The sequence below is a fragment of the Belonocnema kinseyi genome, chromosome 2, assembly GCF_010883055.1.
Source record: "Belonocnema kinseyi isolate 2016_QV_RU_SX_M_011 chromosome 2, B_treatae_v1, whole genome shotgun sequence".
NCBI classification, from domain to species: domain Eukaryota; kingdom Metazoa; phylum Arthropoda; class Insecta; order Hymenoptera; family Cynipidae; genus Belonocnema; species Belonocnema kinseyi.
Window position 1 is genome coordinate 127,997,409 of NC_046658.1, and position 13,271 is coordinate 128,010,679.

At 34.2% G+C, this 13,271-nt stretch overlaps 1 protein-coding gene across 1 annotated transcript in view; it reads left to right on the top strand.

Moving 5' to 3' along the window:
- Positions 1 to 13,271, top strand: part of LOC117167661 (otoferlin-like) — a 193,299-nt gene that overhangs the window by 61,440 nt on the left and 118,588 nt on the right. The window contains exons 13-14 of the mRNA XM_033352752.1: positions 53 to 187; positions 3,193 to 3,354. Of these exons, the coding sequence (XP_033208643.1) occupies positions 53 to 187; positions 3,193 to 3,354 (297 nt within the window). The remainder of the gene's footprint in view (positions 1 to 52; positions 188 to 3,192; positions 3,355 to 13,271) is intronic.

Consider the following 13,271-nt stretch of genomic DNA (forward strand, 5'->3'; position numbering starts at 1 on the left):
TTAATAATAATTAATTTTATGTGCATCTATTATTCTCCTTTGATGTCGACAGGTCATTAAACAGAGTCTCAACCCCTTTTGGAATCAAACCCTCATTTTTCCTCCCGTGGAATTACATGGAACGAGAGATCACCTGAAAATCTTCCCACCAAAGATTGTTGTAGAAGCGTTCGATAAGGATTTATGTGTAAATTATTACTTTTTATTTATTTATAATGTGCTCTCTTCGTTTTAAGATGATCTCCGCTTTTTCACATGTTCATTACATCTTTTTTACATTGATTATTAGCTAGTTATCTTTCCTTTCTCTCCGTCTTTCCTTTTCATTCATTCTTTCGATTCTTTTTCTCTCCGCCCTCTCACATAACTCCTTCATTCTGCTTTTTTAGCTCCTCTAAATTTTCAATCTCCTTTCTGAATTCTTCTTCAAGTCCCTCCTTTCCTCAAATTTTCCCTATATTTTATTGTTATCCTCTAATTTTCTCCTTTCCTCTTATACAATCATCCCATACATGCTGCCATCGCTTCTGTACTTATTCCCATACTCAACATTCTCTCTTCTTATTTAAACTATTCTCTTCCATCTCTTCCCCCTCCCATACTATTTCCAGATATTTTCGTAAACCTTCTTTTCAACATTGTACCATTTATTTTGTCTTGATTTCTCTATCCTTTCCTGATTTATCTATTACTTGATTTTCTATGCCTCTTTCTTCAATTCCTCAGAGTCTACATTTCCTTCTTTTTCTATCTCTGGATACCTGAAAACTATTATTGTTTCTACTGATCAAGTTAACTCTACTGCCATCTCTGCTATATCTTCTACCTCTAGCTCGCCTTCCTTTCCCTTCGCACAGTGGGGAAAAAGTACATTTTTTGGTTCAACATACGATTCTGGCTGTACCAGTAGACCAATTTGGATGTTATTTTTAAAAAGCTGATAAAATTTCAATGAACGTTTTCGAGTTTGACTTTTAATTTATGTCAAAAATAGGAAAATTATTGCCATTGCCGACGTTCAATAAATTTACATTATATAAAGATATTCCATCATGAAAAAATAAACCAAAAATTTGTTATATACAAATTATTCTTTGAAAATTTGAAACAAAATACATTAATATTCAACGAAACAGTTAAATTGTCAGTTCGAAGCAAAAAATTGTCAACGAAAAAAAACTAATTTGAAAACAAAAAGATAAACTGTTTTACCAAAAAAAAAAAACAAATAATCAGCCAAGTACTTGAATTTTCATCCAAAAGATTGAATGTTCAGTTGAAAATATAAAATTTAACCACATAGGTAATTTCTGAACGAAGAATATAAATTTTTAACTACATTAAACGTTAAATTTCCAGTGAAGAACATTTTTTTTAACAAAAAAAAAAACAAAGAATTTCCAACCCAAATGATGATGTTTTAGGCAAGAAGAAGAATTTTCTACCGAAAAGACATGATTTTTAAAAAAATTGTATTTTCTTAGAATAAAGATTCATTTATACTCAAGAATGGAACAGTTGAATTTGCAGTTAAAGAAAATAATATTTAACCAAAACAGAAACAAATTTTCAAACAAAATTATATGGTTTCTAGCAAGAAAATTAATTGTATGTCAAAGCATGCGATATTTTTAACAAACCACATTAATTTTCAATCCAAAGTTTATTACTCCATTGAAAAAGATGAGTTTATATTAAAAATGCAATATTTAAATTTTCCGTTGAAACATAATTTTAAACGAAAAAAAAATTATCAACGAGATAAAGTTTCAAGCAAGAAGAATAATTTTATACCAAGAAAGGTGAAAAGAAAGAAAGATGGAGAGATGTTAAAAAATATTATTATTTAACGTATTAGGTAGGTTTTCAAGTGAGAAAGAATAACTTAAGCTCAAGAATAGAATAGTTAAATTTGCAGTTTCAAAAATAATATTTAACCAAACAAAAGCGAATTTTCAACCAAAATGATATGGTTTCTAGAAAGTAAATTAACTTTATACCAAAGCATACGATATTTTTAACAAAATACATGAATTTTCAATCAAAAGTTAAATACTTCACTGAAAAAGATAAGTTTACATTAAAAAATGGAATAAATTAATTTTCAGTTAAAAAAATCATTTTAACGCAAAGATGAATTTTAAGCATGACGATTAATTTTCAAGCAAAAAGGCGAATTTTTAAAAACTACAGGAATTTTTGACAAAAAAACTGAGTTTTAAATAAAAAATATTATCTTCAAATAAAAAATGAAATAGCTAGATTTTCAGTTTAAATAAAATAATTTTTAACAGAACAAAACAAAAAGAAAACAAATTAGTAACCGGAAAGATGATTTTCAAACAAGAATATTATTGTTTTACAAAGAAAAACGACTTTTTTAACAAAACGCATTAATTTTAACCTAGTTGTTGAATTTTGAACTAAATATAATCAATTTCAAACTGAAAAATTTGTATATTTCAACTTTCAGTTAAAAAAATTATTTTATAAAAAAATAAAATCTTTTAACGATTTATTAGAATTTTTCTGCAAAGTAGATTAATGTTTCACCAAACAGTTTAATTTGCTACTAAAAGCATTAATTTCTACACAAAAATATGATTTTCTACTAATAAATAAGAGTTTCCAAAAACATACATATATCAATTTTGAACCAAACAAGATCAGTTTTTAACCAAAAAAATTGAATAGTTGAATTTTCATTTAGGAAAATGTATTTTCAAAACAAAAATTTCAAAAAGTAGCTTAAAATGAGTAAAATTAAGTTCATAAAATATTTTGTATCACATGGGTTACTCTAGATTACAAGTTAATTACTTGGAATTAACTCTAAAATTATTCTTAATCTTCCCATACAAATTTTCATTTCCTACTTTAAATATTTTTCTGTGTAATTTATTATTATGTTTTTTTTTTAAATAAGTATGTTTTTTCACAAAAAACTGAAATTCGATAATATTTAATATTTTTCAAAAGAATCATATTTTTGCCAAACAAAATATTGAAACTTCATAAAATTTTATAAAGTTGAGACCATAAATCATATTTTTGAGTAGTAAAACATTCCCAGTCTTTGATGTAAATAAATGAAGTTAAGTGAGTGAAAAATTAAAATTCGCTTAATATCTTTCCACTGATTTCCCATCACAGATACTGCTTGAAGTTTTATAGCCGCTTGAATTGTTTTAGGGGACCACGGAATTTTGCGGTAGATGCGTTGCAACCCCGGTAGTAAAACTCAACTCGGAAACATATTCACCACCCAATTTCCCACCCACTTTGCAATGGTACAAATTCCACTCACAAAGAGAATGCAGTGGAGCGGTGTTAGCAGCTTTTGAACTCATAGAGGTAACAAATTTCTTTTAATAGCTTTTTTTTTATTTTTGATGCTATCTTTTCTTATATTTCCGTTTCACTGGGTAAATATTAAAAATTCACGATTTCCTAGTTTATCCGTATTTTTTCAGTACGAAGAGATGCATGAAGTTTTAATTTTTTCCCAATGGTAAAAACCAATTTCAATATTTAATATTAAGTTTAATACATTCAGGCTTTTCTTCGGAAAAAACCAGTAGAAAAAGAGTCGATTAGAATTGTGTAGCTGTAATTTTCAGATTGATAGTAGGTAACGTGTATTTTGTTTGCTAAAATGGTTTATTAAATGGCCCTGGTTACAATTCCCAGTTTTCTAAAAATGAGACTCCTGCGTCCTGGAGATATTTTTGAAAAAAAATCTAAAAATCATGTTTGCGTAGACCGACCCGTCCCATTCAATTTTAGAGCAAAATGTTTCATGAGTAATAATCAAGAGTTATGACTCTTCAAAGAAACATAATTTTTTTATTACTGTGAGCTATTTGTAGTCCAAAAAGAGTTTTCAAAACTGCTCGTTTCGAACATATCCAACAGGAAAACGTTATGAAAACAAATTGTGGAGGTCTAAATTCTGCGTCAAATAACAAAAAAGTAAAAAATTTCAGCTCACATAGGTCATGAGTTATGATCATGAAACTTTAACCCTTTCCATTCAGAAGGCTCTGTATGTGCTTGAAAATATACTGCGACCGTATTTAATCATTTTGGCGACATAGATGCATTTGTAGTTAATTAAAGTTAATTTTTGATTCTTCCTTGTTAAAAAAAACAATCAATTATTTAAAGAATACACTTCACTCTATCAATGATGTAAATATTTGATTAATTTTCTTTGTGAAAATCACTCCCAAAATATCTGTCGTCGAAATTAAATGACAACTTATTATTTATAAGAAATTTCATTAAAAGGATTAATTTTATGACATTGTATTATTTTATTTTAAGGGTACCAAAAATTAATAATCTAATCAGCGCGAAGAAAACAATTATTGTTCATTTTTTTGATAATCAAAGAATATGTAAAAAAATTAATTACATAATGTAAGTGACGAAGAAACGAAGTTATTGACTAACTGATTGACTGATAAATAGTGAAGTATCAAAAGAAAGTCTACATCTGAGAAACTTGAAAATTGTTTTGTAAAATAAATCTCTTCTACACCACCCCGGAGGTAGAGTGTATTTAATCAGTCAATCAATTAGTCAATTATTTATTTATTTTCTTTATCACTTACATAATTATTTCATTAATTTATTTAGACACTTTTTTATCATCAAAAATCAACAATAATTGTTTCCTCTGCGATGACCCAGTCAAGAATGGATCGTCGATCCGACGTCGAAACGACGTCGTCACCGTCGTACCATCGTCGAATTTTAAGTCGATCTAGACCAAAATTATTATGCTCTAAGAATACATAATTTATCGTAATTTTCCTAAATCCTGACAAATATTTTCCGAATTTGCAAGATTTGAAAAGTGATTTCGAAATGACGTCGAAACGGCGTCATTTCGACTTCTACAATACTTCAAAGTCAAAAAGATGTGAAAGATCATTTTCACATACAGAATAATTATTACCCATATTTCAAAAATTTTAAGTTTGACTTCATTTCCTAATTACTGTTGAAAGTTCATTTGTTTCTAAATGAAAATGCTATCATGTCTGTTACTTTATTTTTGAAGAGTGATTTCCATGTTAAAACAACGTGGTGACAGCATTTCATAATTCATTCTCGAATAACAGTGATAATTCTATCATCCAAAATAAATAAATATTCATAATTAGTGAATATGAATTTCTTCGAATTGCTGGAATATTCGCGAGTTCATCATTTCAAAATTCAAAGTGCCCGCCCAATTGAACTACGCATTCCTACTGCGCAATGCGCATAAAAGTGACACTCTGTACGGCAGCAGGGTCCGTGAACCTCAGTTTCGACGCATGTATTGTCGCCTGCAAGTTTGGTTTTACATTTTTAAGAAAAAGAAGTGGTGATATGATGTCTGGCGACCCTGACAATAATTCATCTCATGTCGAAGAGTCTGACGAGAAAGTCTATTTACTATTGCCAAAGAAGCGTATTTACGGAAAAATGAAAAACTACCTTCAGTTTGTAATTGCACTTTTAGGTTATGCGACATTACAGTTTATTTTAGAAGAGACGAGCGGATCATCGTACAGCCATTTGAATTGCTCATTTCCTTTTTGGAACCTTCCCCCATCGTTACGAGCCGAAAGAGGCCGTCGTACCCGATCATGCACGAAGCCGAAAAGAGCCAGTTGGCGCGCAATTTAAATGTCTAAATTTCAAGTTTGATGCTATTCGCACGGGTAATATCTTAATTTAGAAAGAAAAATATTGCTTTTGTCCTTATGTTTGTAATTATTGATTCATGCATATTATATATATTCTTTGTAATGATTATAAATGAATTTGATTATATTTTTAGAATTAATGTAGAAAAAACTGCTGAAAAAATCGGAGAGAAAAAATCTAATATAAAATAGAATAGAATTTTATTTCTTCATGTATACACTTATGAGACTTTTACATATATTTCGTAGTCACAAAAAATAACATATTTAGCTCATTCATGCTATTTCCCGCTCATTATTTTTACAATTATTTATTCTGGCATTGTTTAATATTGCCTCTTAATTCAAAAGTCAACGACAACTTTCAGATAAGAGTATTATTATATTACTGTTACAAAAGTTTCTGCTCAAACAAATATTGTAATAAAGTAACGTTTTGTAATTTTACTAATTCCCCCATCAGACTAAAATTAAAAATAATGAAATTTCTTGAGAAATTAATAAAACCCCAAAATAACTTTATAAACATTATTATTAGCTCATTCATGCAATTCTCCTCTTACATTCTCTCTCTTACAACAATTTATTCTGAAATTGCTTAATATTGCCACTTAATGCAAAAGTCAACGACAACTTCTAGACTAGCGTATTATTATATTTCTGTTGCATAAAGTTTCTGTTGCTAAATGTATATCTTATTTTAATAATGTCATTGCTTCTTCAAGTAATTCTAATATCGAAAAACAAAGGTCTCAAACGAAAAAGAAGACGTCTGTGAGTAAGAGAAATGTCGAGATTCCAACTGGCTGTTTTCGGCTTCGTGCATGATCGGGTACGACCGGCCTCTTTCGGCTCGTGACGATGGGGGAAGGTTCCAAAGCGGAAATAGGCAATTCAAATGGCTGCAGGATGATCCGCTTGTTAGAAGACTAACAATGAGTTGTATATTTCTATGGAATGGTGCGTCGATACAGCAGTCATTTCGACGTCAATTCGGCATTTAAATCGACGTCGATACGACGTTGAATTCCATGACAAATAATCGTCGAATCGACGAAAATATCGACCTTTTTTCGACACTAAAAAACGATGTCGTTTCGACGTCAAATCGACAATCCGTTCCTGACTGGGGACTAGCTTATCAATTTATGGTACTCTTAACATAAAATAATAAAACGTTATAAAAATAAACCCGTTAGTAACATTTTTTGTAAAAAATAAACAAGTGATGTAAAACCAGTTGATTTTTTCGTTAATCCAATTTTGACAACATTTAACCAGAAAGAAATAGAGTCACAATGCATTAGAAATATCAGTTGATAGAAACATGGCACCCCCTACTCGCCCGTATACCCATGATGGCCAGGACTCGGTCGGTGTGCAAAGATCTGCATCACCGACAATGACATGTGTGCATCGCGTGGCCATCGTAGGTATACCGCACGCACGCAACCTGATATCGGCTTTGACTCAGGCAGGTTTAGAAATTAGAATTGAGGTGGTTGACATTTTACGCCCAGTTAAACTGTTCGATCGCGCAGCAAGCAATTTTTGACAGATACAATCTGACAGATAAATGAGTCAATTTTGTGTGCTTTTAACTGTCCAGTGTTTCATCTTAAAATCCGTTTGTAGATTTTGTATATTTGTGCTATAATTATTATCCATAGCTGGTTAAATTTAATGTCATATGAAGAAAATCTGCAAATACCTCAAGAAATTATAAGTTATGTTTCTATGTTTACCTTTCAGCTCTATTCTCCTCATCATTGTTTTTAGGTTCTTTTTTCAGTATTATCACATCAGTTGCGATCGAAAAATCGTTGGATTATTAACATCAACCCTTAAATATTTGATTTAAAAAAAAAGAAAGTAAACCACATATTTTAAGGGACAAAAAATTAAAGAAATGTACAACTTCAAGTCGGGTGGTCACTGACTGGGAATCCCGGGAATTATAGCTCAGATTTTTGAACACCAAGAAGTACCCTAGAGTTTAGAGGAAAACCGGGAATTTTCCAGATTAATTTTTTACTTTTGTTGACGATTTTATCTAAATTTTCCTAAAAAGTCATCTTTTTTGGGTAGCAAAGTCAACTATATTGATGAACACTCGTCTATTTCGAACAGCTAGTTCGATTTTGTTGAAAATTATTCCATTTTGGACAGAAGATTTCATCTTTGGAATGAAAATATCGATTTTCAATTTGAAAATTTTTACTATTAAATTCCGCGTTCAGAATTAATTTCTTTCGATTAAAAATTCCACTACTTTGTTAAACATTATTACAATTTCGAAAGCAACTTTCATCGGTTAAATTAAAAACTCGATTTTTAATTTGAAAACTTTTACTATTAAATTCCGCGATCAGAATTAATCTCTTACATTTAAAAATTCAACTTTATTGTTAAACGTGCAATTCAATATTAAAAATTTTCAAATTAAAAATCGTGTTTTTCATTCCAAAGATGAAATCATCTGTCGAAAATGGAGTAATGTTCAACAGAATAGTTGAATTTTTAAACGAAAGAGATTAATTCTGATTGCGGAATTTAATAGAAGAATTTTCCAATTAAAATGCGAACTTTTAATCTAAAAGATTGAACTAGCTATTCGAAACAGATGAGTTTTCATCAATATAGTTGACTTTCCTACCCAAAAAAGATTACTTTTTAGGAAAATTTAGATAAAATCACCAACAAAAGTAAAAAATTAATCTGGAAAATTCCCGGGTTTCCTCTAAACTCTAGGGTACTTCTTGGTGTTCAAAAATCTGGGCTGTAATTCCGAGTTTTCCCAGTCAGTGACCACCCGACTTAAAGTTGTACATTTCTTTAATTTTTTGCCACTTAAAATATGTGGTTGACTTTCTTTTTTTTAAATCAAATATTTAGGGGTTGATGTTAATAATGCAACGATTTTTCGATCGCACCTTGTGTGATAATTCTGAAAAAAGAAACTGAAAACAATGATGAGGAGAGTGGAGCTGAAAGGTAAACATAGAAACATAACCTACAATTTCTTGAGGTATTTGCAGATTTTCTTAATATGGCATTAAAATTAACCAGCTATGGATAATAATTATAGCACAAATATACAAAATCTACAAACGGATTTTAAGGTGAAACACTGGACAGTTAAAGCACACAAAATTGACTCATTTATCTGTCAGATTGCATCTGTCAAAAATTGCCTGCTTCGCGATCGAACAGTTTAAATGGGCGTAAAACGCCAACCACCTCAATTCTAGTTTATAAATCTGCCTGACTCAAAGCCGATATTAGGGTGTTTGCGTGCGATATACCTACGATGGCCACGCGACGCACACATGTTAAGGGTTGAGGGCCACTTTCATTTACAACATGTCGTTCATTGTCGGTGATGCAGATCTTTGCACACCGACCGAGTCCTGGAATCACTCGTGTATTTAAAACCGATATATATATATATATTTTTTTTATTAAAAATTTGTTATAAGGACAACCGCAGGATTTCTCCGGGAGCGGTTGCTGATCTGGAAAATTGCACCCGCTCCCAGCGAAATCGCGGTAAAATTTCAGCCACAACCACGTCTCACGACCTGAAATAGATGGTTACAGTCTGTAAAGGAATCAATATGATGATCCAGCAAAAGCCTCGTGCACCCTAAGAACACGGAGCGACCCAAGGACAAACGCCTTCTGCATTTTTCCCGCAAGTGTTTTAGCATATTGTTGACACGCAGGGATGCTTTTTAGGCCATTAGCAAGTGAAAACTTGGCACCTGCAAGAGCGCCGATGATAAGAACGATTAGTTTAACAGAATATTCTGGTCACAATCGTTGCAACTCCATTATAAGGTCACGATACCTCTCTTTCTTTTCATTCTCCTTGGTCATGATGTTTTTGTCAGCAGGTGCCGAAAATTCGATAACCAACATGGTTCGCTTCTCGATGTCAGGCCATGTCAGGCCTCGAGTGAGCAACAGAAACAATTGTCGAGAATATAAAGTTCCAGTATATGCGGCACTTCCCATTCTCGACAATTGACTCAATTTCCCTAGAAGCATTTAGAGGAGCGATATTAAGGTTAATTCCGTAAGAGTGACAGAGATGGTAATAAAGCACTCTTAGTTCCGCATTGTGCCTTTGAATGTAGTTTGTTCCCGCGTGAGTTGGACAACTAGATAGTATGTGAGCTAAATGACGGCGTAAGATTTACAGTCGCGGAACGGAAGACTTAAGATGCATGCTTTTGTTCATGTGCATAACCTTTCTTGTCCCGATATCAAGGGATGTGAGCTCGCTCTTCGTCCATGGAACTACTCCAAATGAATAGAGTACTACCGGGACGGCAAGTATGTTCGTTGCAGATACTTTGTTCCTGGCCGATAGTTCGGAAGATCAAAACTGTCGGATGAGACGTTTGTATCTGCTTCGGAGAGTATCCTTTATAGATGTCACATCCTGAATGCGGCTCTGTGGCACGCCCAGGTATGTATAAGTGTCTTCAGAGCTAAGGTGTCGTATAGCGCTTCTATCAACGAGCTCAGCATCTTCAGCGATGCCATTCAGTTTTCCTCGCTTTAAATAAACCTTGGCGCATTTGTCCAACCCAAATTCCATTCAAAAGTGGAGTGCGCTCATGGTGTCGCCCTGAAAGACACCTCTCTGAAAGGTGACCTTGTTAGTTGTCACGCGATTTTTTCCAGATGAGATAGTAAAACTGGTTTTCCAAAGCAGCATCAGTCTTTCTATGCACCTAAATATTTGCGGATGAACCTTTAAGATTTCCAAAAGACAGATGATAAGTCTATGGGAGGTCGAATCGAAAGCTTTCCGATAATCAATCTAGGCCATCGATAGATCACGCTGGTAGAATGCTGCATCTTTGCAGATACATCTATCGACGAGCAGGTACCCCCGATATCCGGCAACGCCTTTCTTGGAGCCTCGTTGTTCATGCATTTCTTGCCACACAGGTTCAATTGCCCGAACAATCCTATCATTTAGGATAGCTGTGAATATCTTATAAAGTGTGTTCAGACAAGTTATTGGCCTGTAATTCTTCGGGTCAGCTAAGTTGCCTATTTTCGGCAGGAGTATTGTGCGCCCTTCCACCAACCACTCTGGAATCGGCTCTTCCGACTTTAAATATGAGGTGAAAATACGGGCGAAGTGCTGATGGGTTGAAGAAAACTTCTTGCACCAGAAGGTTTTGATACAATCTGGTCCCGGTGCAGAATAGTTCTTCATCCCTCTTAATACTTTTTTCACCTCTTCCGTAGTTATGGGTGGGCATTCTTTATCAGGTGTTATGAGGGCAACACATAACTCCTTGAAGCTATTTATATTTTTTGAGTCTTCATCCAGTCTATTCTGAACGTCGTAGACTTCTCTCCAAAATACTTCGACCTCCTCTGGTTTGGGTGGGTGCTCGACAGTAACTGGAGGGTCTTGGAAAAGTCGAGATGGGTCAGAGTGAAACTGTTGATTTTCTCTGACCCACCTCTCCCTCCGCTCTAGACTTCTCTTAGCGTCAGATAGTATACGTATTCACTCAACAATATGCTGCCTGATGGTCAGCAACTTCGAATTGTTAAGTGTGTGATAATGGGTCCGGAGTTTGCGCGCGAACTTTCGAACCTTGGCGGTAAAATTCCTGCCAGTTGTGATGTAGGCAATCACACACTGAATGCGGGACGCCGACTGTCTTGCCCAGCCTATCTTTATGGCAATTCGATGCTTTCGTCTTTTGGTCTCATGATCAACCGTTGGTTTTGTTTTTCGGTTCCCATCGGCCAAAGCTCTCGCTTCATTATACACACAATAATTGATATCCCAGAGGTCGGATTTTCTAGAAAAATGTCCACGAAGCTCGTCATCCATTTTAGTCAGATCTTTAGGCTTGAGAGAAAACTGGCCCGCGGTTGGTCTTAGTGTCGCCTCTCTTTCTCTGTTGCCGGCTTGTTCTAACTGTGGTAGAGTAGGCCTTCCGCTTACATAGACCCTTTTACGGAGTAGTTCAGCATGGTTTCGCAGACGTTTCTGTGAAAAGTGCGATAGCTCCTGGTGTTTCTCGCTCCACAGAGCATGCAGCCGTGCCATGTAATCCCGTGTTGGGGCCACACTCGCATCGTTGCACTCTAGCAAGTCGTGATTCAGTCGCTCCGTCCACCGAAAGGTCCCTCGCATTAAATCCACTTTCACCGGCTCTCCCAGCTCTAGATTGGTCGGCATTGTTGCCGACCCATTATCGGAAGCCCTGCGGGTTCTATTATTTTGAACCGCACTTACTACAACTATGTTTGGTGTTGTAATTGTTGTTCCCACGAGAAGCTAGGGAAAGGGGTTCGACCATCTTTGTAGAGCTCCGCATGCAAGGATAAGGCTGCGTACTCTGAGAGGTCGCCCGGTATCCCAGAGTCACCGTTCTACACACCTCACCCAGGTGCTATTCAGCTTTCAGCACGGTTTTTACACCTCCGCTTGGGGGCTAATTCCTTCGGGACCACCCCTGGACAATTGTCCGCGACTGCCTATTTATTTTTGTAACCATATTCAGCAGAAACCCTTGGTACAGGGACCCTCTATCCGCAACCCGAGGATGCGTTCGGTGGCTTTGTCATTGGCCCTTCGGTTTGATTCTAGAGGAATCAAATATATATATCAAATGGCCATCACGGGTATACGGGCGAGTAGGGGGCACCATGTTTCTATCAACTGATATTTCTGATGCATTGTGACTCTATTTCTCTCTGATTTAACTTATAATAAACTAAACATGCATGAATGCCACCAAAATGCTCAAATACGCTCGCAGTACATTTTCTAAGTACAGGCAGAGCCTTCCTAATAGACTGGGTCAAACTTTCATTGTCATAACTGATGACCTATGTGAGCTAAAATATATTTTTTTATTTTACGCAGAAATTAGTGCTGTACAATTTGTTTTTTTAATGTTTTTCTATAGGATATGAACAAAGAGAGTAGTATTGAAAAAACTGTTTCGGCTACAAATAGCTTAAAATAGTAAAACATATTTTTTAAAGAATCTTAACTTTTGATTTATGAAGACTGGAAAATTATATTTTTGTAGATTTACGTACAATTTTCTGTCATATAACTTGTTTTCTTGTACGACTTACGTAGCTTCACTGAGAAGCGAAGTATTTTGAAAAAACTGAACACGAGTAAATGGGCCTGGAAAATTGGACAAAAGTCTTTATATTTGTGAGACCATAACTTCTGCCCTATTGGTGCTAAATCATTGTACTTTTTCAGAATTACTCGACATTGCATATACTTTAATTCAAGTTTGAAGTCTTTTTTTGTAAAATTAACAGGTCCAAAAAACGAATAAAAACTTCATAATTGGGGTTTTCACATTAACAAATCTGGGTTCTTTAGGTGACAATAACTCGGCACCTATTGAAGATAAAGTTTTTTTTGCCTTCAAATCCTTCGCAAACACGATTTTTGGACATTTTTTTTCAAATATCTCCGAGACGCACAGGTGTCATTTCTAGAAAACTTAGAATTTTAATCAGGTCCTCCTAATAATAGACCATTTTGCAAAAAACGCGTAT